Here is a 26,384-nt window from a genome sequence, read left to right on the forward strand (position 1 = left end):
CAGAATTTTGGTTGTTAAACAGTATGGTTATTAAGCAGGTCATCATATCTCATTAAGTAAATTTAACAGTCATTAAAATCCTCTATTGACTTTGCTTGTTAGAATTTAAATGGAAAAGTCACAAACTGCAATCACAGAGAATTTTCTATAGCCAGAAAATACAGTGAAGCTTTCTTCCTCTTTTTTGAGCCTTGGTGGCGCAGTGATAAGAATGCAGTATTGGAGGCTAACTGGCCACAGCCAGGAGTTCAGTCCTGATGGGCTCAAGGTTGATTCAGCCTTCCATCTTTCTGAGGTTGGTAAAATGAGGGCCCAGATTGTTGGGAGCAATATGAGTGGCATAATAGCCTAGAGGAGGAGCTCTCACCTCACAATTATGAGGCTGAGTTCAATCTTACGTAGCAGCAAATATACCTTTCTTTAGGTGCAGAGAAAATATCTGCTGTGAGCATTGAATAGGCGTCAGGCAGGGCATCTGGCCAGTAAATGCTCCCCTTCATTCAGTCACCCCGACTCCACCTCATTGCAAAGGATTACAGAGTCATTAAAAGAAAAAAATTTGTTGGGGGCAATATTCTGAATTTATAAACAGACCAGAGAGTGCTGTAAAACACTATGGGGTGATATATAAATCTAAGTGCTAAATGCTATTTTGTTGAAAAATTTTTACAGAAATGTGAGTCTGACATAGTCATCCTTTGTTCATTTGGCATGGAATGGCTCATATAAAGAGAAATGTACATCTCTTATTTTATGCCTAGGCAAATAAATATTACATGACTAGCTTGTGACCAAGAACTTATCCATTAGAGAAAACATACAACTTATATAACACTGAGTAAGTTTGCAAAAAAGGAGCTGGGTTGCTATCTAAAATCTTACGTTTATTTGATGTATATAATATTGTGAACTATTTTTGTGGTTTTTGTAGGCAGAAGAACTTTTTCTCTGGGTTCCCAGAAAATTGTTGATGACTGTAGAGTCAGCTAAAAATTCAATTCTAGGTAAGAAGAGTTTTTGAAAGTATTGACAGATAAGTCTAAGGTGTATTTATAGGATGTTTTTTATGGAATAATGCTGTAAGTTGTCATGTAGAATTAATAGACAATCATCTATTTAATAGTAGTAATAATTAAATGTCCGTCATTAGGTAGTGATATAAAGGGAACTTGGAGAGAAATTATGAATAATTATTTGTTTGGAAAAGCTAAGATTTCTATTTTAGTAAAATTCCCAAATTTGATAAATGTTTGAGTATTCTTAATTCTAAATGTTTGTCCAAATCATATAACTACAATTTATTGTGTACATTTAAGGGAAAAAAATTGAGCCAATGAAATAATATAATGAATGAACATAATCCAACAAACCTAAATTGTGTCAGCGGATTTAAAGTTTTGCTTTGTTAGAAGATTTAGGAATAATAAAAAACCATACTGTAAAACATGATACTTTTTTAAATAAAAGTTATCTCTGTATTTTTTCATTATAGAACTTTCCTCATTTAATATTTAATATGATGGTCTGTATTTAAATTATTGTCTTGACTATTGAAAGTTGTAAAATAAATGTAGTATTTGTTTTAAATTTTGATAGTATGTTTGAGAGTTTATCAGTTCAGAAAGGCAACATATGAATCAAGTAAATAAATAGTACTGAAATTCTTAAATAATTTAGCCAATCGCTTTTAAAGATCTTGTTTAAAAATTAAGGGAATGCCTATGATAAGAGATAAAAGAAACTCTTCTGGTATAAAATAGTTATTTGTTAACATTTTTTCCTTAATAATTTTAGAGGGACTAAGATTTTCTTACAGGATTCTTTATTTCCTTTTTAAGGTTCTCTGTATTCTCAAGATCGAATTCTCCAAGCTATGGGCAATATCACATTAGCTTTTCATCTTCTCTGTGAACGATACAACCCTAATTCATTCTGGCTACCTTATATCCAGACCCTCCCAAATGAATATAATACTGCTCTTTACTTTGAGGAAGATGAAGTTCAGTATCTTCAGTCAACTCAGGCCATACACGATATTTTTAGCCAGTATAAAAATACTGCCCGACAGTATGCCTATTTCTACAAAGTTGTACAGGTAAGAGGCTAAAACAGAAGTTGTAAGTATATATGAATTATATGCATTAAAAAGCACAAATAAATTAAAGGTTGCATTTTGTATTAGTTTTGAATAGTGCAGAAAGAATTTCACATTGTTATAGTGCTTGTTTTCTTAATATATTCTTATATTTTAGTAAAATTCTTTCGTCATGTTTGATATACCCCATTTGCTACTGGAGGTTTCAAGATCATATAAGTTCATACTGTTATATAGAACCTTTTATAAAACATTTTAAATGCTTTTAAAATAAAAAAGGGAATAAAACACATATATCTATATTACATTATCAAAAAATAATAAATGGTTAAAAGTGAAAAAAACACAAATTAAAATACAGAATATATAATGTTACAACAGTAAAAATTACAATTCTCTTATCTAATGCAAACATTATGATATATCTATCTTATATAACTATCATATTTTATCTTTTCTATTTTGTATAAATGAGTCCCATATTTCATTATACTTTTTTCATAGGTAATCTGCTCATAAGTAGCAAGTGTAATCAGGTATTCAATTTATTGAGTAAATGAGGCCATACATTTTATCTTTCCCTTTTGCATATCGAGTATTTTGCTTCTAATGGTACAGAGAATCCATTTATGTTGTCCAATTGTCAAATTCCATGTACTAAATAAAAAATAAATTCAATTCAGGGGAATATTGTCCTCTGAAAATTAGCTTTTGTCTTGTAATCACACTTACGGTACATAGTCTTTCTCCCAAAATTTAGTAAGTATAGGGTATTGTAAAAACATGTACTTTAAAGAAGCATTGTTCTTATTACATCTCCAACTCTGTTTTACACAAATTACACATAAACACCTTACCTTTGCTAGAAAATGAGACGAGTCAAAGACTTTAAAAAAGACATGTGACTTTTTGATGAGGTTATTAAGAGAGTTAGAGAAAAAGTATTGTCCATTAGGAGGAGAAAAGCTATTCTGTATCGGCAAAGGGGTAGAGCTTGAAGGCAAGATACAAGACTTTCAGAGATGTCATTGTTCAGCAGATAGGTGGTTATGATCTAAGTATTCTAGACAAAGAAAAGACTTTTTACCTAAAGTTCCTAGAAGAGAGGAAGACAAGTAAAGACTGGACAACAGAGTAGAACGATTGGCAAGACTGTCCTTGTCTGCCCTGGCTGATTTGGAAATTGCAACAGCAGGAATAGCCTAAACATGTCTAATTAACTGATTATTAAGAGAACTTTCTTATGCAAGGAAGGAGGAAATAATTGTAAACAAAAGCAAAATCTTGTTAAAGGTTATTTAGCAATAGGTAGAGGAGAAAATGAAAACAAGAGCTTATAAATTATTAGAAAAGATACTATGGAAAGAAACATAACATTTAAAAAAGGTTGCTTTATTAAAAGAGCCAGTTTGATGTAGTGTTAAAGGAACTGGGCCAGAAGCTGGGAAAGTGTGTTCTAGAACTGCCTTAGGCATAAAACTAACTGGACCGCTTTCTCTTACTCTCAGGAAAAAGGCAATGGCAAATTATTTCTCAAAAATTGTAGCCAAGTTAATTGCATGGATTTATCCATATATTCACAGGAATTAAGACTAACTCAATGATGAGGGGGGGAGGGGAGGAGAGAGAGAGAGAGAGAGAGAGAGAGAGAGAGAGAGAGAGAGAGAATGAGAATCTTTAAAACAAGAGAAGGGGTACTTAGGAGAAGAAGAATTTTTGAAAAGTAAACTCATAATAATATGCACATAATAAACCTTACTTTGTATTCAAACATGATTTATGAATAAAAATAAACCAAATGGGTAGATTGGCCAGGATCTTGGGAACTGGATGATGTATATAAGTACATTGTACTTTATTATTCCGTCATTTTTGTGTATGGATTGGATAGATAAGGGGAACATTGTTATGATTCTTTGTATATGTGGCCTTTTTGTTAACTCCGTGTTTAAAATATAGCTTAAGCCACTGAACCTCTTATACACTTAAGTGTTTCTAGAGATAAAATTGAACCTTATATTCTTCTACTTAATACATCTATAGATTGAGTATGTAGAAAGATTTTTGACAGGAGCATGTTTACAGGTGAGGTAGAACAGTACAAGAAGAGTATATTTTCATTGATGGATTAGTATCTTAGAGGATCATGGCATCATGGGCTTTTAATTAACAGTACAATTTTCTTCTAAATGCTTCTGCTTCTAGCCATTTGTTTGCTGTGCTGTACCTAGCTTTTTCACAACTTTTGTGTAGGTGTCCATAGTTACTAAGGCGTTATATTGCAAAGACAAGAAAGTATTCTCCATGGTTAACATAGTGACAGAACATCTTACTAGATTTGATTTTATGACACCTAAAAATCAATCAAAATCTCCTTAGATAACTATTGTGTGCATTAAGCTTTTATTCCAAAGAATTATTTCCTACACAGAATTGTGTATATCATATAGTAAGATCTCTTAATGTTGTTGTTTAATGAAATAAAATCTCTGTTGAAATATATTCTATTTCCTGCCTGCTTTTATTGAATTGTAATATCAATTTACAACAGTTTTGAACATTTTTAATATTTTAAAATGAAAGATTTGTACCTAGCATTGGTATTATCATAAAAAGATGCTGAAAATTAGGTTAGGCAAAATAGTCACAGATTGGTTTTAAAGCTATGTTAGTTTTTTTCAGAGAATATAAAAAATAATATTTCTTATTTTAACATTTCTTTTTATGTGAAGCCAGTCTTTAGTTTATTTGCTTAATGTGTCTAGTTTGCTCTAAAGTTGCAGTGCTAGGTGGCATTTTTTTAGTTGGTAGTTCAAACATGCCTGGACAAATTGTAAGATATTGTAATAGAATGATGAAGGCTAAAAGATTCAAGTTTCTTCCCTTTAAAACAGAAGATGCTATATTAAGATTCCAATGTCATAGATAAGCTCTAGCATTTTAAAAAAGAAAACTGGCAACACAAGACTTTTAATGTTGTTTTAAATGATTTTTTTAAAGTATGTCTGCCATATGCTTCTCTAGTGCAAAGTTAATAAAGTCTGCCACCAAATGACATGATATCTAGATTATATCTTAAGTGTAATACTGACATTTAAAAGTAGACAAGTGTGATCATTAGCATGACAGCATTCCAAAGTGAAAGATGCATTTTGAAGAAACAATAGAGTGTCTGTATTCTTTCAGAAGAACTTTTAAAAATCTGTGTTATATATAAAATTGTTTTAAGTTGGTAGTAGTAATGTATCACAAACTTTATGGTATAGTAACTTGAACTATTGTTATATTACTGTTGTGTGGCCTCTTTATCATTATACCATAAAATTGACTTACAATGACTGAGTTGGATTCAATTACATATTATTCCATCTAATGGATAGTACAGTAGAGAATGTAGTAAAAACTGAGAAAACATCTGTTTATAAGAAAGATGTTTAAAGAAATAAATATTTAAAAGTAATTTAAAACACAAGTTGACATGATTCACCTAGAATTTTAATTACTAAATGAAAAGAGAAAACTGATTCATAGGTACACAGTGGGTGATGAGCATGACCTTCTAGGATGGCTTTCTAGAAGAAGACATATAATTAACTAGAGCCCAGATCACTTTTAGTGGCCAAAAGACTACAAATCAAAAAGTCTCTGCTTTAGTTTTTGTCGTTACTGTATATTTACTTGGATAGGCTCAGATAAGTCATTTTCCTCCTGCTTTTCACTATGAGAGATAATAATGCTGACATGGTTATAAAAGAGCTATTAGGAATATCATTGGATAGTGTATATTCATTGTTCACTATATAATGTTGCCTGGTATTTTAATAATAGTATTGTAGTTGATCGGAAAATGAAATGGTTTAAAAGGGTAACAAGATGTATAAATCTTTGATCTATGTATTTTTAAGAATCATGCAAACCAGATTTGCTCTGTGATGTTTTTGTAATATAGTTGAATCTAAAATCTAGTTCCTGTTGTCTAGCTCTGTATATCACACTACTCTGTTTGTTGGTTTACAAACAATAAAACAGTTTTCTAAGTTAGGTTATAATCACATGGTTGATTGTTAATGAATAATACAGTGTCTTAATGAAAGCAGTAGGAGTAAATTTTCGAGATGTTATTTTTAAGCATTTTTGGACTGCAATTATTCTGAGTACACTTGAAAACTGAGGGATGCTGTTTCTTCTGCATCTCTTGTACAAGTTTATATATTCAAAAATAGCCATTGCTATTAGCAAAGAACCAGAAGTGTAATGTAATTCTTAAAATAGACATAAGGCAATTGACAAAATATCTTAAGCTTGAATTTCAAGAAAAACAGGAAAAATAGGTACAAGTAATCGCTGAGTTATGAGTGTTCACCTAACACTTGTTCGAAGTTATGTGATCAGCACCCTTAGTGTTTATGAGCAAGTCCCAAATTACGAATATTGCAGCACCACGGCAGTTTTTTACCCTTATGAATGACCGCAGAAGCTCTCCAACATTCACCTTATCCCCCCCCCCACTCCCCTCAACTGCTTCCCCCTCCCTGCTACGCCGGACTCACTTACTTTGCAAAATCTGTTTCCTCTCTGCCACGGTTTCTTTCCCTTTGAGGGAGAGGAGAGTTGGCTTGGAAATGCTTTTCACGCTGACAATGAAAGCGTGAGATTGGAGTCAGCTGGGTGTTGGAACCAATGACATCCATGGCTTGGGTGTGCTGCTTGCTTGTGTATGCCAGCCTTAGTTTGAGGGCAGGAATGAAGCCTTCAACTGAGTGGGGAGGCATCATGGGGCAAGTCCCCTTGCACCTGCATCTAAACTGCTGGCAGCGGCAGCAACAGCCACCTGAGCAACCACAATCTCCCCTCCCCAGCCAGCCACCCACCCCACCTGACATACTCCTTGCCTGACTGGCTGGTAGCTACAGACGGCATTGATTCCTGCGCCCAGCCGACTCCAATTCCAGACTTTGCCTTATAGGCATGCAGACGAAGCAAACACTCCCCCCCCCAAATGGAAGCTTCTGGGGGCCATGATCGCTTTTGCAGAGAATTTGTGTTTGAACCCGCGTGATATTACGGCACCCAGGAGCTTTCATTGTTGGCGCAAAAAGCATTTCCACGCTGACTCTCCTCTCGCTCAAAGAGAAAGAAACTGTGGCAGAGAGGAAACAGATTTTGCCAGGTAAGTGAGTCCAGTGCAGCAGGGAGGGAGGGGGAAGCGTGAGGTATCTTAGTGGGTTGGGGAGGTCTTGGGGGCCTGTTCCATCACTAGGCTCCCCATGGCCCTCCCCACCCTGAGATATCTCATATGCTCTTAACGAGCTGTGTTCCTCTTCACGAGCAGGGAGTGATCTCATACAGGTACAAGATTCACTCCCACAAAGTCTTGAGTTACACATGGAATGAGCAGCCTCCATTACATTTATAACTCAGGACTACCTGTATTAGGCTTGTTTAAAACCTAACTTCTGGAGGATTCCTCAGTTTATCTCAGTTTGTGTGTATTTATAATTCTTTCCCCATTTTTAAAATGCCTATGTGTTGCTGCCATTATTCTTTTGTGAGCACAAATTATATATAGCAAAGTGAACGGAACACACATATTTATTGCATAACACACAGTTTTTTGAACATTGACATATGATAAAATAAACACAAGAGGGAGCCATACAATTCATAGGCATATAGAGTGAAGATTCTTTGCTCTTTGAATGCAGAGATTTTGGATTGTGTCTGAAAAGGAAACCCAGCAGTTTTCTGTTTTAATTTTCTCTCCGCGTGGGCATATTTGTGGCTTTATGGAAAGAAAAACTCCTGCCTTATATTATCATATAATTGTGCACTTTAGTATATAAAAGCAGAGCTACAGCCTCCCAGCTGTGCCTATTTTCTGCCAGATTGAAAAGAGAATGCAACAAAATATTGAATAATAGAAGCTCTTCTTTCATATTTTTAATAACATATTTCCAGATTTATTGTTTTCTAATCCTAAGAATAATATCCTAGAAAATGACATACTGTAGTAAATTAAACTACCAGTGTTGTTTGAATTGCTGCAAAGGAGGAGAAGAGGAGGAGCAAAAATGTCAAAATGAAAAAAAGCTTGAGGAACATTACTTTCATCAGTGTATAAATGATGAGAATGAAAACTTTTTCAAGTGTCAGATTGAAGAAAGGAATGAAAAGATAACAATTCAACAAAAGAGCAAACATGGGAGAAGGCAGAACTAAATATGATACCTAAATTATAAATCTTCCATATAAAAATACAGTAATAGAAAGAATGATGGAATACTAGATTGGGAGAAGAGAATAGAATATAGATAGTCCATGGCTTATGAACCTTTGTTTAGTGACCATTTGAAGTCAAGACAGCACTGGAAATGTGGCTTATGGCTTACTGGCTATTGGAGTATCCATGTGGTCGTGTAATCAGAATTCAGGTGCTTGGCAACCTGCATGTATTTATGTTGGTTGCAGCATCCCGATGTCAGGCGCAGATAATCAGGAGCAGAAGTTGAGTTCAAAGCACTAAAAGTTTATTACATGCTACCTATACGCAAGAATCTGATCATTTAATGATCAAGCCAAATTGGTGCTAGATAAGGGTCAGTGGAATTCATCGGGGTGGGGAAGGGTTGGACTTGGGTCTTCTGTGGGAGTGCAATGACTCCAAATGGATGACACATTTGACCCCGCCCTTGGGTTCAGCCTGCTCATCTACATCTGGATCATGTGATTGCCATTTATTTATTTTTATTTATTTTATTTTATGAGACTTATATACCGCTTTAAGTGCAAGCACTTTCTAAGTGGTGTACACCAATAAGCAATGTATATATATATATTTACATTGCCCCCAACAATCTGGGTCTTCATTTTACACTACCTCAGAAGGATGGAAGGTTGAGTCAACCTTGAGCCGGTGAGATTTGAACCGCTGACCTGCTGAACACAGTCAGCTAAAGTGGCCTGCAGTACTGCACTCTAACTGCTGCGCCACCTCGGCTCTTTTGCAATCTTTCCAACAGACCTCTGACATGCATAGTCAATGGATGAAGTTGGATTTGCTTAATGACTTCAAGAAAAGAGATTGCATAATTGGGTGTGACTTCCTTAATGATTGCCTTGCATAGCGACTGAAGTTCTAGTCACAATTATGATTATAAGTCGAGAATTACCTCTATGAGGAACAGCTGAAAAGTCATAGCATATTTATCTTGAAGAAAAGAAGATTAATTAATAAGAGCTGTTTTACATTGTTCTAGAGAGTAGAATTAGAACTGAAAGGTAGAAGTTTCAGTGAAGGAAAATTTGTTTAAATATGGGTAAAACCTCCTAATGGTTACAGCTATTTAGTGATAAAAACAGTCTACTTAAGAAAGTGGTTGGTGTTTCTTCTGTTAAGTAGCAGAAGCATAGATCAGAAAACATTGGAGCACTCCCCCAGTAGATCTCAGGTTGGTGCCATCCTTGAGTACATTCCACATTGAAGACAGAGCTGTTCTGGAGAGTGCTTTAAATAGTTTAGGGCCTTCTTTTGTTTTATTTGACTGTTAGGAAGTTTTATTTTACATTTTTAAACTTGCCAGAGATATTTTAAATTTACTGCTTACTATGAAAGTGGCAGGAGTAAATTGATAGTTGTAGGGTACAGATATAGTCAATTGTTGGCATAGTCACAGAGTCTTGGGGAGCTTGGAATTTTAAGCACAACGTTAAATGAAAAGTCAGAGGAGTGAATTCAGCTGAAATCTCTGGTTCTCTGATTTTGCTCCTTCAGTTGCAGATAAAATGCCAAGGGAACCCACATGTGTTTGGCAGTGAATTTTCTCCATGCTAAAAACTTTGAATTTATTTTATTAAATCTTTTATTGGATTCTGTATTTCATGGTGCATTCCCAACCTCATCTTTTCTGTATCAGTAGGAAAGTTCATTGGGTTGAATAAGAATTTTCCATTTTGAAAATTATAAAACTCGTCATTTGGGAAACCATTATTTTCTGTATTTTGGACCCTGCTTGCCAACATAACTACTTTTAATTTATTTTTGATGCTCTTAATGACTTACAATTCCATTAAAATCATCTCCCTGAATACTTTGACTGAAAACTCTATGCTTCAAAGCTATATATGCCAATATTAGATGAAATTGTTTTTGCACATTTTTAAACCACACTGGGGAGAAATATTATGTTGACTACAAAACACTAAGGTCTGTTGAGACTCTTCTTTAAAATATGAGGATTTTAACCCCTCTCCTGGCTACAGATTCCAATGAGCTTTCATTTTTGCAGCTACGACAGAATAACAGTATATATTTCTCAGATTAAGTTGCATTCCAGAAAGCAACTCTGTGCACTGCAATATAATCTGTATTTCAAGATTCCGTGTCGCAATAGTTAATCATATTATTCCACAGATATACAGAGGGTATTGTTGGGATTTAATATGTTTCTTCTTGATGCAACAGCAGTTATGAATGTTCAATAAAAATAAAGCACAATAGAAAGATAAATCTGGAGTGAAATAATAAAAGATGCATATTTTGAGCATTATTAAACTGCTTAAGGGAATTATCTTTTTTAGAAATTAGTTATTTAACTAAATTAGAAATGAGTTGTCTTCTACACTTTTGGCCTAAATAGTCTGATGATGTGACACGTGTTTATATTAAAAAATAAGTACCGTATAAGTTCCACTCTATTTCACTCTCCTTACCTGGAGCGTTCTCACTATTTTGTCTTAAAGTGATAAACAGTTTAAAAATTCTAGCCTACCCATGACCATTCACAGATGGCTGTCATGACAAAAAAGCATGTAAATTATTGAGCCACATTCTCTAATAATTTCATTTGCTTTTAAAATACGCTTGGGTGAAAAGTTTATTGAGCATGCAAATAGAAAAACCAGAGGAATGAATCAAAGTAGTGGTGTTGATGGTGTCTAGAATTTCCTGTCTAGTTGGAAAATTGAGAATGATTCTGTACTGAAGTAAACTGCAGATAGTTTGAAGAGGCAAAGTAATGTTGGGAATTATCTTGATGTCTATTGGACGATAAATTTGCACAAGCGGCTATCAGGAAATTCCTAGCATTTTGCTGAAATATTGCCCCTATAAAACTGAATCAGCTATCTTTAGTTTTACGTCATTCAAGAAGTAAAAAAACATTGGCTCATGTGGTACCTCTGCTCTACGAACTGCTTTGCTCTGAGGCATGAAATTTAAAAAGATAGAATCCTAAATGTGACAAATTATTTTTTTTAAATAGGAAAGAATATTAATTCTTTTCACTTTGCCAGTTAAAATAAAGCTTCCGTAGGCAGTTAATCTTAGTTTAGTAAATTGCATGATATATATTAGTGCAATATATATATAATCTAGTAATGCAAAAATGCCCACTCCTAATTCTGCAATGCCATTATCTATGGCAAAAATATATTAGTTTGCTGATTTCCCACAGTTTTTTAAATTGTTAAGATTTTTTTTCTATTTCTGTTTTCTCCCTTTCTTGGAGACACATTGGTAAAATATAGCAAACACTCCTCTATTCTGCATTGGTTGTTAGAGCATTGCTAGAATATTGAGTTTAGTTTTGAGTCCTACATATTAGAATCTGATAAACTGTGTTCGGAGATCAGCCAAGAAGATTAGGGGTCTGGGGAAAAAAGTAAACGAGAAAGGATAAGGAGCATTGTAGATACTCAGACTGTAGAAGAAAAAAACTACAGATAGATATAATAGTTGTCTTCCAGCATGTAAAAGACTATTATATAGAAGCAGTTTTCCAAAATACAAACATAAACCCAGTAAGTTTAAATTACAAGGAAGTAGATTTTCTTTGGACATGAGGAAGAATTTTCTAACGCTAAGAGCTATTCAACGAGTTGTCTCAGGACTTGGTAGATTTTCTTCTGCAGGAAATAAACAGCAGGCTAGATGGTTTTGGAGCATTATAATAATGGATCTTGCATTGAGTAGAGAATTTCATTTCCCAAGTCCCATCTGAATATTTTTCTGTGATTTTTGCCTCGCTTTTTTGTGCACTAAGATCAAATTCCCATTAATAGCAGAAAAGTTGGGTTTTGCTCTTTAATTATAATTTGAATATGGTGTTAAGCATATAGGTGAGGCTATTTTCCAAGCAACTTAACAAAAATGGAATATCCATTTTGAAACTCTTTTGAGAACAGAGTCATACAATATATATATACAAATAAGAAAAAGCTTTTTAGAACTCTGTGTGGATTTCTGAATAAATGCACATCAGAGAACCTTGGTTCACCATTTTTATTATCCTATGAGATTTAAATAGCTTGTTTTATGTATAAATACCAGTTTTATTTATAAATAGCCATTTAAGTAGTTTTTCTGTTACTCTAGTCTATAACATTGTAGCGTGCACTTATTAGCTAAACAATTGCCATAATCTTATTTGCACATTTTAAAAATACAGCATGATTTTATCATATATTTAGAGTTGTCTGAAATGAAGTGGGCGTATTATTTCTTAAGCTAAGACTATGCAAACTTAATCTGACTTTTGCCATTCATCAACAGGTTGCTTCATTTGAATAAGTGTCTATCTCCTTTTGATCAACCTGAAAAATTTGCATGCTATGCAGCAGCCATATTCTATACTTTATTAAATATCTGTCAATTATAAATATCAAGGTTTTACATTAATGTCAAGATAGTACATCAAAAATTCATGGAATATGTGACTTTTTCCAAGGGTATTTAATACTTAATGCATTTGTGTCATTTTTCTTTCTAGATATATTGACAGATTTTATTAAGAGTTTATTAGGGAGATTTCATTTTTACATAGGGACTGTGAAGCGAAACTGCATGCTAAATCAATTTTTTTAATCAGAGCATTTTTCTCTTGGTCATTTCAGCTAAGATATGCTAACACATATTAAAAATACTGCATTGTCAAAAATATAAAATAAATTTATTTCCAGTATTACTTAAAATGCAAATGTTTTGCTGTGAGACAGTATGATTTTGTATTAGGAATAGTTAATTTCGTTGTGAATTACACAATGACAATAAAGATATTCTATTCTATTTCCTGGAATGTATTAAGGAGAAACATTGATTGCTAGAAATGTGCAAGTACCTCTCTGGAGATTCTCAGAAAAAAAGCAGAAGGTTTTAAAAATGATTGTATTAATCTATGGAATTTTATTTCCTCTATATTTAATATGCAGTATACTATTTAATAATTAAACATCAGTTGTCTTAAAATCTGATATTGGGCATTTGCACTTTTGTTGGTACCATTTTGGAATTTACACTGTAAATGGACAAACATAAATCTTATAAATTATAGTTTATATTTCTCACTTATTTTGAATTTCTTTATTCAAAATAGTCTTACTGAGACATACCTTTGCCCCAAAAGTAATTTCAAATTGTATTCAAAATAAGCTTTGCATTCTGATCTGGATGACCACTCTTGTTCTCCATTTACAATAGAACCAAGTATTTAATTAAATATGAAATCATCTGATATTAATTGCTGGATTTTATTACTTTTAGGAATAAAGATGATTAGTTTGCTTCTCTCTCCTAGCAAGCTATCAAAGAAATATAAAAAGAACTATATAAGAGAATTCTTGGTGTAATCTATAGATCATAGAATTTAGTTTTTCATATCTACAAGTATGGCTTGACTGGACAGCATCCTGCAATTGTTCAAGTACAGCTATATCATTGATAGCTAACTATAGCATATGTCTCTGGCCTACTGTGGTACCCAGTAAAATATTTGGTGCTGTATTGTCCCATTCACTATTCTTCATGTTCAGCAGTCCTCTCACCATGCTACTGATTGAGATGAGCAATTACACATTATTCCAGTACTCTATTGGGGATAGTAACCTGGAACAAATATATTTTGAACACCAGGCACAACTTGTCCTTTTTTTTTCTCTTTCTTGGATTTTGAATAACTCCAAAGCTTATACTGGTTCAATGTGAATTTTGGGGACCTTTTGTTCTATGGATCGTGTTTTAACTTTAAAATCCATTCCTTTAATATCATATAGTTTGATTTGGGATATCATCAACAGGAAAGAACAAAATTCTGAGCAAATGTGGAGCCCTTAGTGCTCTCTGAGTTTGATAATTGGATAATGAAACATCTGCAAGCAAACAACCAAACTCAGCACCAAGGATTCCACAGTTCAACCCCTGAGCTAGATATATGTTCTTATATTGGAATACTGAGCAAATGTAATTTGACCTTTAATACCTTGATTACATTAATCAAGGTGTATGTGCATATTTCAGTGCCTGATGCCCAGTGCTTTATATCTTGGATTCAGAATACCTTAGGAAATGGGCACTTGAATAAAAAGAATGTTATTTTCATTTCTAGACCTTAATGGAGACTTTGTTCCATGTCCCCTGTGCAGTTCTTGAACATCTGCTAGAGTACACTTTTATTGCCTACTCTATGGAATAAATTTTCCAAAAATATAATTTGCTGTTTTCATAGTAAAGTTAGTCTAGTCTGTTGTAAACAACCTGGGAAGAATAGCCCTCCAGGTGTTTTGAATTAAAATCCCTTAGTTGATCAGAAGTAAAATACTGGAGTGTATCAGATTATCTCTTCTACTCTGTTAATATGAAGATTTTACCTATTATGGAATAATTAAATATAAATAATATTTAAATGTCTTTTCTTTCTTTTCTATAACTTGTTATGGTTTTTTTAATTAGAAAAAGGTTTTATAAATATTCTGTTATAGAGATGCATGTGCTACTTCTCTTTTAAAGGTCAGTGCTTTTATATTCTATATACCGTATATGCCGCCGTATTAGGCGACCCGGCGTATAAGACGACCCCCGTCTTTATAGCCGGGCTGCATTCCTAGAACGTCGTCTTATACGCCGGAAACTACCAGTATTTCCGGCGTATAAGACGACTCGGCATATAAGACGACCCCTGTCTTTGGCGCCGATTTCAGCGCTCGCGGAAGTCGTCTTATACGCCGGCATTTACGGTAGTAAAATTATCTGATTAGTTACCATTGCTGAAAATTTTCCTAGGAGAAAATTGTCCTTTTGCAAAAGTTTCTGATCCTGTCTTACATGCATTCTGTCAGTAGATGGAGATAGAACCATGTTAGTCATCTGTCTTTCAGATAAAAGTTGATATAATTGTTTACAGGAAGAATCATTTCAGTTAAAAGTTATAAAAAGTAAATGTAACTGTGAGTTTGCCTGTGTTGTAAATTTATTTTATCACATGTACAGTTCATTAAAAAACTTAAATTGTTAATTTCAAAATAAATATGTTTGCTATTTTTAAAAGGTTAATGTCGTCTTTCCAGGTTTGTGATTTTTTTTCAATAAAACATCTTTTTAAGAGGTTTTTAAATAGCATCAAGATATTTCCTGTCATTATGATTTTAACTAAGTTCTAATTATAGTTGTGTATATGCTATATGATTTTTATTGTTAACATGATGTTGTGTTTATTCATTAAATTTATATCTCTCATTCAGAAGTTCAAGGCAACATATATAATAATCCATTCTCCCTCTAATCTATCTCTATATAGTGGTAATAGCAATAATATCAACATCATTATCTTCTTTTATTTTAGAGATGTCTTATAGTATCTTGGAAGTTTCATTCTAAACAATGATATATACATCTTATTAAAATATTTAAAGCTTTGATACTAACTAGCTACTTATTAACAGAGCCAAACTGAACATATAATTTTATAAAAAATTAATCTTCAAAGTCTGGTTTGAACAAATCCCCAAAGTTTTCTTGGCATTAGTTTTGGAGGTAGCTTGCCATTTCCTTCTTCCAAGGGCTGAGAGACAGTGATTAGCTCAAGATTATATTGCTGTTTTTGTGCCTAAGGCAGGATTAGAATTCATGACATCTTGGTTTCTAGCCTCAGTGCCTTTAACCACTACACCTGATCTTAGCAATAATTATTTTTTTAAATAGCCAACAACTAAAGAAATTAGCAATGAAATGAATACTGATTTAAAAATTAGTTGAGAGACAAGATTTTGAAAGCTAGTCCATCCACAATGCTAATTTGAAGAGGTTAGAGACAATGGACATTTGGGACATAACACCCAATTGGCAGCTTTTGTAATATATAATTTGTCTAAAATTGTGCACTAAGCACAAGCTTTTGTTTTCTAATTGATTTACGGTTTGAGCCACTTTTACCTCATCCCCTACTGTCCTGCACACAGTGCCAGCAAGTACATTACTGTGAGAGATGATAAATTACCATGCACTTGTGATGCTAATGCATCAAGACTATAAAAAAACACGCTGTGTTGAGCTTCTTGCTTTAACAATGTTGCAAAGATACCTCCATGCAAGTCTCATTTCTACTGGTAGAAATAACTATTTATTTGATAATTTCTGAAGCCTGCTTCTTCAATTGTAATTGAAATATTAAAATGATCTTTTTAACAGATCTTAATAACTCAAGAGAGGGAACATTTTTAAGCATTTGATAAAATTCTATTATTTTTAATATTATATATTTAAACATATAAGATATGAAGAACCTTTAAGTCAATTGGTTAAAATCTTTATTTTCTCATCATAATTAAGATTACTTTCTTGTCCTACTGATCTGGTATATAGTGTGACTAACATCTTAACTAAGAAAATGAAAATTGCCTCATTAGTTTTGTTTAGTAATAGCTGTAGCACTGACCTTCACCCATGCATTTATCTATAACTCTTTCAGTGTTTTTCATGTCTCTGGTCTCTAAAATATATCTATCCTCTGATTTTTTTTTTTTTTTTGAATAGGATACAGAACAAGTAAAAGTAGCTTAAAATAAATCTACTCTCACACCGTGTGACCAAGTTAAAGATTTAAAACCCTAAGAGCAGAAAAGTTTTCATCAGTGGTTTGGAGATAGGAGTCTACCTTAAATTCTTGTGTGCCATTGTCTGTGAGTTTGAGTCTTTGAAATATGAAGAAACAGATTTATGGCGGCTGCTGGGCACAACAAATTAAGTTGACAGTGATGTATGAGAGCATAATAGCATGATGATCCCTCTGTAGCACGGCTGGATGCCTCCTGCTTCATTTGGCTCTTGTTAGGATCTGTTAGGCAGCTAAATAATGAAATTCTGCTGACTGATTTTTGTGGGTTTTTTGTTTTGCTTTTTTCCCCTGTTCACCTCTCTTCTGAATCTTTTATTTCTCAGACCCATCCTAATGCCAGCAAACTGCCATTAAAGGATTCTTTCACTTACGATGATTACAGGTTTGTTTCCCTTTTATATAAAAACTAAGTTGTTAAGCTTTTAGATTTCTTTCCTACCCCCAATAATCAAGTTATTAATCATGAATCCTAGGCCCATCTTAATATTAGCATTAAAAATCACAGAGTATAATTATTGCAGCCATCTGTATTTAATCTTCAAAGTTTGTTAGCTAACCAATTAGCATTAATTTATGGTTTCTTCTAAAATACATTGTGTTATGTTCCTCTCTAAAATCTCTTAAATCATTTTTGTTGCAGTTGCTGAAAAATGGTTAAAATAAATGAGACTTCTTTGAAAGAAACTGTAAATAATTGATAATACTATAAGTAAACTTAATTCACAGAGATCTTTCTACACCTCTCATATCCTAAAAATAATTTCTAATTTTCTAGTTCCTTCTTAGTAATTTTATAACATACTGATCTGTTTTATATACTGCTGTTTGTTTTGAACTGCTGCCTTGTTTTTCTAGATTTTCAAAAGATAGGATTCTGCAGTTGTTTGACTTTAATAAACCCATAATGCAGTGGTGGGATTCAAATATGTTAACAACCGGTTCTCTGTGTGGATCCGCTTTCAGATGTCCATTCTGGGCCTGGGCAACAAAAAATTAGCTACCAGTTCTGCCGAAGTGGTGCAAACTGGCTGAGTCCCACCACTGCCATAATGGCAGATATATAAAATATCTAAATTGTTTAAAATGTATTAAAACAAAAAGTTACCTCCACTAACTTCTTTTTGGCTTGTTAGGTGGGCAGTTTCCTCAGTGATGGCTCGGCAAAACCAGATTCCTGCTGAGGATGGCTCTAGGGTTACATTAGCTCTAATACCTTTATGGGACATGTGTAATCACACCAATGGACTGGTAAGGACTGTTTCACATGAGAGAATAAATGCCATTTCTTTATTCAGCATCTTTTTTCTGGATAGGTATTTTGTTTCATACCAATCAAATGAAACACAAATATATATTAATATCTAATTTGATTTGGAGATCTTTGAAATATGAATACATTCCCATGAAAGTTTATTATTAAAAATAAATACTAAATACAATATGTTTGAGATGTCTGTTACTGAGAACAGTCTTGTATGTGTTGTACACTGAGGGAACTTAGTAGTGATGATCTTAAAATAATTAAAAATAACTTTACATTGCTGAATCCTTTGTTTTATTGTTGTTAAAATTAGTTCATCATTTGATTGAAACTAGTTTTAAAAGGCCTGAGATTGAAACCTTTCAAAATATGGAGGGCGAAGGAATGTTTTATCTTTGTTTACCTCTACTATAGAAAGTCAAAATTAATTCTTTTGAAACTTTTTTCTTGCTTTTTTCTAAGTTTTTTTGCATTTATTATTCTTGTACAGTTGTCCTATATATCTCATTTTTACATTTCCCTTTTCTATACTTTCACCCCTTTGTATCTTAGCCTAGTAATATTTTATCTTAGTGCATTTTTGTGCCTTTTGTTTCTTAATGTATGTTTAGTGCCAGTTTAAAAGTTTCTTTATATATAACTTTTTCATTTTGATCCTCTTTTATTCAATTTTTTTATATTCTGTTTAAAAGGGATATGAGAGTCCCCCCCCCAATTGTTTCCTTTTTTCTTTTCTTCAAAGCAACAGGAAGGAAGCTGACTCTCTTTGGGCCAGGTTACAGAGGATGGTTTGTTAGCTTTCCCCTTGTTCTCGTTAAAGAAATAAAGAACTGATTATCCATGAATCTATTATAGTTCCCCTACATTGCCTCTTTGATAAAAACTCAAGGGTCTGTCTTTTCTCTTATCTTAAGTGGTAATTATAGGTGCTATAGGAATAAATAATAATTTTGCTTAAGACAAGTGGAAAATGTGATATTAAAAAGTCATAGAATATGCTAAATGATTATTTTTGTTGAAGAACTGTGATACTCTAATTCCACAGTAAAAAATAGAACTGTTTGTTTTGATGCATAAAGTTCTTCTGCTGCAAGAAAGGTCAAATGAATGTTTCATTTTATCTACCAGAAGAATTCCACATATTATCAGCAGTAGCTGTGTAGACAAGACAGTGTTCAGCTGTGCTTTTTATATTTTGAGATGCCCATTAACATATCATGTTATTCTGTACAAAAATATGCTATCTCTAACTATGAGGATTGTTTGCAGTGTGACCATTGTTTGACCTGTTTCAGATCTCAAGTACAAAAATAAAATACCTTAAAAGAATGGAGAAGTCAACTAGTTTTACTGAATGAGATGACAATAAACTGTATGAAACAAAATTTCAGTAGCGTGCCTTTTCCGTGACTGCCTCTATCTTATGGAATACCCTTTCACTGAAAATTTAACAGACTCTCATCTAGCTAGCCTTTCAGAAGGCCATTAAGATCTGATTTTTTTACTGAGGTGCTGGGATAAGATTGTATAGATATAAAGTGTGCTGAGCCTGCTGTGGGGCATCCCAAGGGGATGATTACAGTGCACTATTTTTGTTTAAATGGTTCAGGTTTTTACTGTTTTATGGTTGTTTTCTTTACTGGCTTTATTTTTATTGTGAACAGCGCAAAGTTGCTTAAGATGGGCAGCCATATGAATATTTTAAATAAGTTAATAAAAATAAATAAAAAATATAAATAAATAAGCAAGCTCAGAATGGATGGTCAATTCTTCATCTAAGATTTGACTGATTAATGGCCCCACTAGATAGCAAAATTCATGGAGGGGACATGGAGGGTACCCATTTAAATTGATCTAGTGGGATAGATAAACATTCTTATTTTCACAAATAACCAAGTTCTGTGCCATGTAGGGCTTCAAAGGTAATAACCAATAACCACCAACTTGAATTGCACTCAGGAGAAAACTGGAAATCAGTGCAGCTCACACAATAAAGGTATAAAATGGGCAAACCTATGGGCACTCAGTACTGTGTGTGCCACTGCATTCTGGACCAGTTATAACTTCCAAGCAGTCTTCAAGAGCAGTCCCATGTAAAGCACATTATAATAATTAAGATATTACTAACCATGAGCATAGCTTGCTAGTCCAGGAAAGGATGCAATTCATGAACAGGACGAATCTGTGCAAAGGCCCTCCTAGCTATGGCTGCCACCTAATCAAGCAGGAGCCATGAATCCAGGAGGTCCCTCTATTGTGTATCAGTTAAGTCCATCCAGCAACAAAAATGACAAGTGATCAAACTGGGGAGGGGAATTCAGACACACTTGATCGTGCCAGGTTGAGCTGAAGTTGGTTCATCCCCATTCAGACTCTTACAGCCTCCAGGTTCTCAGACAGCACTACAACGGCGTCATCTTCCTGGCCCAGTGTAGAGAGATCTAAGTGAGTATTACCAACATACGCTATGCCATTGGATGATCTCACAAAACAATTTTTTTATAGATATTAGAGAGGAGAGGGGAGAGACCTGAGCCCAGAAGTATTCCACGCTGCAAGGACCTAGGGCTCAACCTCTCTTCACCCATCCCCTCCATCTGGAACCAGCCACTAAAAAAAAGGAGATCCACTGTAAAACAGTAGTTTGGAGTTCCTACTGCCAACCCCTAGAGCTGGTCCAGAAGGATACCATGGTCAGTGGGATTGAAAATATCCTGGAGAGAGAGGACAGTTGCAACACCCCCATCCCAGGCCCTCCAAATGACCAATGCTGTTTCAGTGCTATCTCCTAGCCTGAACCCAACTGAAAGGGTCCAAATAATTCACTTCATCCAGGGCCCTCTAAAACTGCATGCCAACCACCTTCTCAGTAACCTTCCCCCAAAAAGAAAAGATTTAGAGACTGGACAGAAGTTAACTAACATGGCTGGATCCAATAATTATTTTCATACTGCTTATTCCATTAACAACTCAGAAGATTACAGAGTACACTGGAGTTGGGCAGCCAATAAATTTAAATAAATAATTAAAAGAGCAAAATTACATTTAAAAGAAACCTTAAAACATTGTCAAAATATATTTAAACTTGTGTTAAATAGATTTTAACTTTTAAACTTTATTTACCATTATAAACATTTTGAATTGGACTCAGACAGTCCAATTTAGCTGGCAGCTAAAGAAATTCTTTCAACATGATAGTTATATGGAACATTTAAAAGGTACCACTTACCTCTTGTGTTGCCACATTCAGGATGAGTTGCAGTTTGTGGAATATCTTCAATGACCGCCTCACAAAAAGCACATTATAGTAATTACAATAATTTAATTTTGACTTGCCAGCGCATGTCACTAAAACATCTCTCTGAATAGAGGAACTAAGGCTGATAAAAGCCTCCATTGCTACTGATGTTACCTATTCCCTAAAAGAGAGTACACTCCCAACCAGAACAATAATCTAGTCTTAATCCTGAAGTCCAGCCCCAGACAACTCTGTTTTGTTCACAGTGAATTTGCTTGTTTTGACACAAGTAGTCAGTTACAAGCTAGAGATATTTAGAGACCCTGGAAATAGCCTACTGTGAAATCATAAGAAACAAATATATCCAAATATCATAAAAATGCAATGACAACTAGCTTTAAATCTATAAATGATCCTTCCTAGAAGTTCCTTATAAACACAAGAAACAAGTTAGAACATATAAAGAACCCAGAAGATAAATAATTTCCAGGCATTCAAGCAGAAATTCTGCTATGTGTCTAATAATAGCAATAGCATTAGCACTTAGACTTATACACTGCCCCATAGTGTGTTTCAGTTCTCTCTGTGTGGTTTACAATGTGATCATATTGCCCCCAACAATCTGATTCTCATTTTACCGATCTTGCAAGGATCGAAGGCTTAGTCAACTTGAGCCAGTTAGGATTGAACTCCTGGCTATGTGCAGAGTTAACCTGCAATATTGCATTCTAATTCCTGCACTACCACAGCTCCCTAATCCAAATTAGATTAGTCCTTCAGTCTATTATGACATCACAGATGCTATTTTTTTCATTGACTGTACTCAGACTTTATTGTTAACAATCTTGGCTTGGTGATTATTCTTATCATAATATTCCTTTTGCCAATAGATACAAGAAACAAAGCCCATGATTTATTTAGTACTATATCAGAATAACAGAGATGGAGGGGACCTTGGAGGTCTTACAGTCCAACCCCCAGCTCAGCGAGAAAACCCTATACCATTTCAGACAAATAGTTGCCCAATCTCTTCTTAAAAACCTTCAATGTTGGATCACTCACCATTTGTGGAAGCAAGTCATTCCACTGATTGTTCTGTCAGGTTTAATCCCTTTAAACAAATGTAATTAGTTTTACCGCCTTATCTTGAGTCTGTCTATGGCTTTTAGAAAGTTTTCTTTGAATGTAAACCGGCTTAATTTAAGGCTAAAGCTTTTTGCAATTGCGGGAGCCTTTCAGTCTCAGATTGCAACATTGTGACATGCCTGAGGCAGCTTAAAGAGAAAAATCCCCCGGAGTTTATGTGTTTCTTTATTTTATGAGCCTTTCTTGCTTTGCACTTGATTCCTGTGTCTTTAAGAGTACCGGGAAGGCATTTTTTGGAGGGGTGCAATTTTACTACATTGGAAGGAGAGCTCAGAAGGGAGAGAGAAAGAAGGGCCAACCAGCTGGCTCAGGGGTCTAAAAACTTAGCAACTTTAAGACCTGTGGACTTCAACTCCCAGAATTCCTCAACCAGCCATGATGGCTGAGGAATTCTGGGAGTTGAAGTCCACAAGTCTTAAAAGTGCCAAGTTCGAAGACCTCTGAGCTAGCTGGTAGTGGTGCATATTAATAAACATGGATAAATTCATCATATATTTGTCAGTGCAAAAGGAAAGTGATTCAGCAAAAGAACAGCCACTGAAGAAATTAAAACTGGTACTTTTTTCCTTTTTTTCTACAGTTTGTAATATTTTACAAACTACTTGTTTTTGTATTTTATTCTATAATCTAATAAAATATTAGATTATAGAATAAAATACAAAAACAAGTAGTAGGTCACAATGGAGAGGAAAAAGGAGGGAAAAGTGAGGGGGAGAAGGGAAAAAGAAGAGACTTCCTCTGCAGTAGAAGGAAGCATTAATATTGAATCTCAACTTTTTACTTTTCCATAATATTATAATTAGCCATTTCTATAACAACAAATGGATCTAATCAGTAAAACCCAAAATCCCCCCCCCTTTTTTTTTAGTCATCAAGTTTTTGACATCTTGCTAAGCACTGGTGGTACTCAAATATTGTCATGTCCTAAAAGTGGTACAATCTGTGAAAAGGTTGAAAAGCCCTGGGTTAGAGAACAAACTGAAATTACTGGTTTGCACATAATACTGCAGAAAGTACAGATATAGCCAACCAGGTTTGTTAGCTGCACCTATTGACATAAAACAGGGCTTTTCAACCAGTGGTACGGGTAGCACCTGTGGTACATTGGCACCTGGCAGGTGGTACGTGACCATCCTAGAAAAGTGGTAGCGGGGGAGGGGAATGAGCTGAACCAGTGGCAGCACCACACAAGCCTGAGCAAGAGATGGCTGGAGCTGCAGGGCTGTCAGGGCTCAGTGGAAGAGCCAGGATCAATGCCGCTTTCCAGCTGATCTGCGCTTCTTTGTGTGTCAGGGCTCAGTGGAAGTGCCAGGATCAGCACCAGGATCCAGCTGGAGCTTGGCACTGATCCTGACGCTTCTGCTGAGCCCAGAAGTAGCGCCGATCAGCTGGAATCTTGCAGCATCTCCAGGGTCTTGTGATTTACATTCAGATGATTGGCAACTGATTCATATTTATGACGGTCACAGTGTCCCAGGGTCATGTGAAGTGACCAAAACCTGCTGCAACCACCCAGCAGACAGGGGAATAAAAACCAAACACCCCCACCCCACCCCCACTGTCAATCCTCAACAGAAATGCTCACAACAATGAAAACCTCGGACAGGAGGAAGAGCGCTGCCGGGTGCTGTCTTGCTCGGCTGTGGCTTGGGGGGGCACTTTTTTCAGTGCCATTGTAACTTCGAACAGCCACTAAGCGAACTGTTGTAAGTCCAGGACTTCTTGTTGTTGTTAATTGCGAAGTCGTGTCCAACCCATCGCGACCCCATGGACAACGTTCCTCCAGGTCTTCCTGTCCTCTACCATCTTCTGGAGTCCATTTAAATTCACACCTACTGCTTCAGTGACTCCATCCAGCCATCTCATTCTCTGTCGTCCCCTTCTTCTATTGCCCTCAATCTTTCCCAGCATTAGGCTCTTCTCCAATGACTCCTTCCTTCTCATTAGGTGGCCAAAGTACTTGAGTTTCAACTTCAGGATCTGGCCTTCTAAGGAGCAGTCGGGGTTGATCTCTTCTAGGACTGACCGGTTTGAACGCCTTGCAGTCCAAGGGACTCGCAGGAGTCTTCTCCAGCACCATAGTTCAAAGGCCTCAATTCTTTGGCGCTCAGCCTTTCTTATGGTCCAACTTTCACAGCCATACATTGCAACTGGGAAAACCATGTCCTGGACTATACGCACTTTTGTTGGCAGGGTGATGTCTCTGCTTTTTAGAATGCTGCCTAGATTTGCCATAGCTTTCCTCCCCAGGAGCAAGCGTCTTTTAATTTCTTGGCTGCAGTCCCCATCTGAGGTGATCTTGGAGCCCAGAAAAATAAAATCTGTCATTACCTCCATTTCTTCCCCATCTATTTGCCAGGAATTGAGAGGGCCAGATGCCATGATTTTTGTTTTCTTAATGTTGAGTTTCAAGCCAACTTTTGCACTCTCCTTCTTCACCCGCATCAAGAGGCTCTTTAGTTCCTCTTCACTTTCTGCCATCAGAGTGGTATCATCTGCATATCTTCGGTTGTTGATATTTCTCCCGGCAATCTTAATTCCAACTTTTGATTCATCTAGCCCTGCCTTTCTCATGATGTGCTCTGCATATAAGTTAAATAGGCAGGGCGACAGTATACAGCCTTGCCGGACTCCTTTTCCAATTTTGAACCAATCAGTGGTTCCGTGTCCAGGACTACCAGTACTTTTATCACTTTTTTCCTTTTTTTTTTTTTTTGATCAAGTTTTTGACACCTTGCTAGGCGACTGGTGGTACTTGGATGTTGCCATATCCTAAAAGTGGTACAATGGGTGAAAAGGTTGAAAAGCCCTGACATTAAGGACTAAGCTATATTTTTCTATTATTTCTCATTTACCATATCACTTGAATACAGCCCTTGAGTTGGTTATGATTTACTCCTAAGCAAGCTTAAATTGAATTTCAGTATAAATATTGTTATTTCATAAGCCTATACACTTTTTGGGGAGATGATAAAAAGTTATACTTTTCATTTATTTCATATAAACTTCACCGTATATTTATTTTAGATGTTTTAATTTTTTTTATTGTTTCAAAATGTTTTCAGTGTTGAATTGTAAACTGCCCAAAGTCATTGAGATGGGTGGCTGTAGAAACTGAATAAATAAATAAATATACATAATTCCTTATATATCACTTTTTAAGTACTATAAGAGATTTTATACTGGGGAGGAAGGAGTGCAAATTTATTATTCTTTGATTTGTGTCTTTTTGGCAATTAGTTATTTCTGTTTATATGACCGCCTATCTCAAGCAAGTGACTTTGGGTGGCTGATTACAATTAAAACCATTAAATACAAGGAATACCATTCATTAATAACAACTGACTCCAACTGACATTATGACTTCCATGTATAGGAGCTCAGCCAGTTAAGGCCAGGTGGGTTGGGGCAATTTGGGACCCATAGGGCAGGTGGCATGACAGAAAATTAATTAACATTTGGAGAAAAGAGGTAACCTATTTTCTATTTTCTCAAAAAATAGGTAACTTATATACAAAATTGTTTTTTTTTATTTCCTTTAGCAAAATCATATGACAAAATCACAATCTATAAAGTAACACTTCTCTGAGTTATTGCAATGCTCAGTGATACATATCTAATATATTTTACTGTTGCTCAATTCTATGAAACACACTTTGAAGGATTGAGCATTATAGCATTTATTTTTTATTTTGTCATGCTTGTCAACTAAAAATGCATCCAAGGAAGGTTACATACAGTCTTTTATTGATTTATCAGTAA

At 34.9% G+C, this 26,384-nt stretch overlaps 1 protein-coding gene across 1 annotated transcript in view; it reads left to right on the forward strand.

Annotated features, from left to right (window-relative positions):
- The window catches only part of SETD3 (SET domain containing 3, actin histidine methyltransferase), a 53,502-nt gene that overhangs the window by 18,245 nt on the left and 8,873 nt on the right, over positions 1-26,384 (forward strand). Inside the window, exons 5-8 of the mRNA XM_039339718.1 lie at positions 932-1,004; positions 1,839-2,095; positions 17,301-17,359; positions 18,111-18,225. Of these exons, the coding sequence (XP_039195652.1) occupies positions 932-1,004; positions 1,839-2,095; positions 17,301-17,359; positions 18,111-18,225 (504 nt within the window). The remainder of the gene's footprint in view (positions 1-931; positions 1,005-1,838; positions 2,096-17,300; positions 17,360-18,110; positions 18,226-26,384) is intronic.

This window comes from Crotalus tigris, unplaced genomic scaffold (assembly GCF_016545835.1).
Source record: "Crotalus tigris isolate CLP2741 ecotype Arizona unplaced genomic scaffold, ASM1654583v1 scf7180000017737.1785205, whole genome shotgun sequence".
Taxonomy (NCBI): domain Eukaryota; kingdom Metazoa; phylum Chordata; class Lepidosauria; order Squamata; family Viperidae; genus Crotalus; species Crotalus tigris.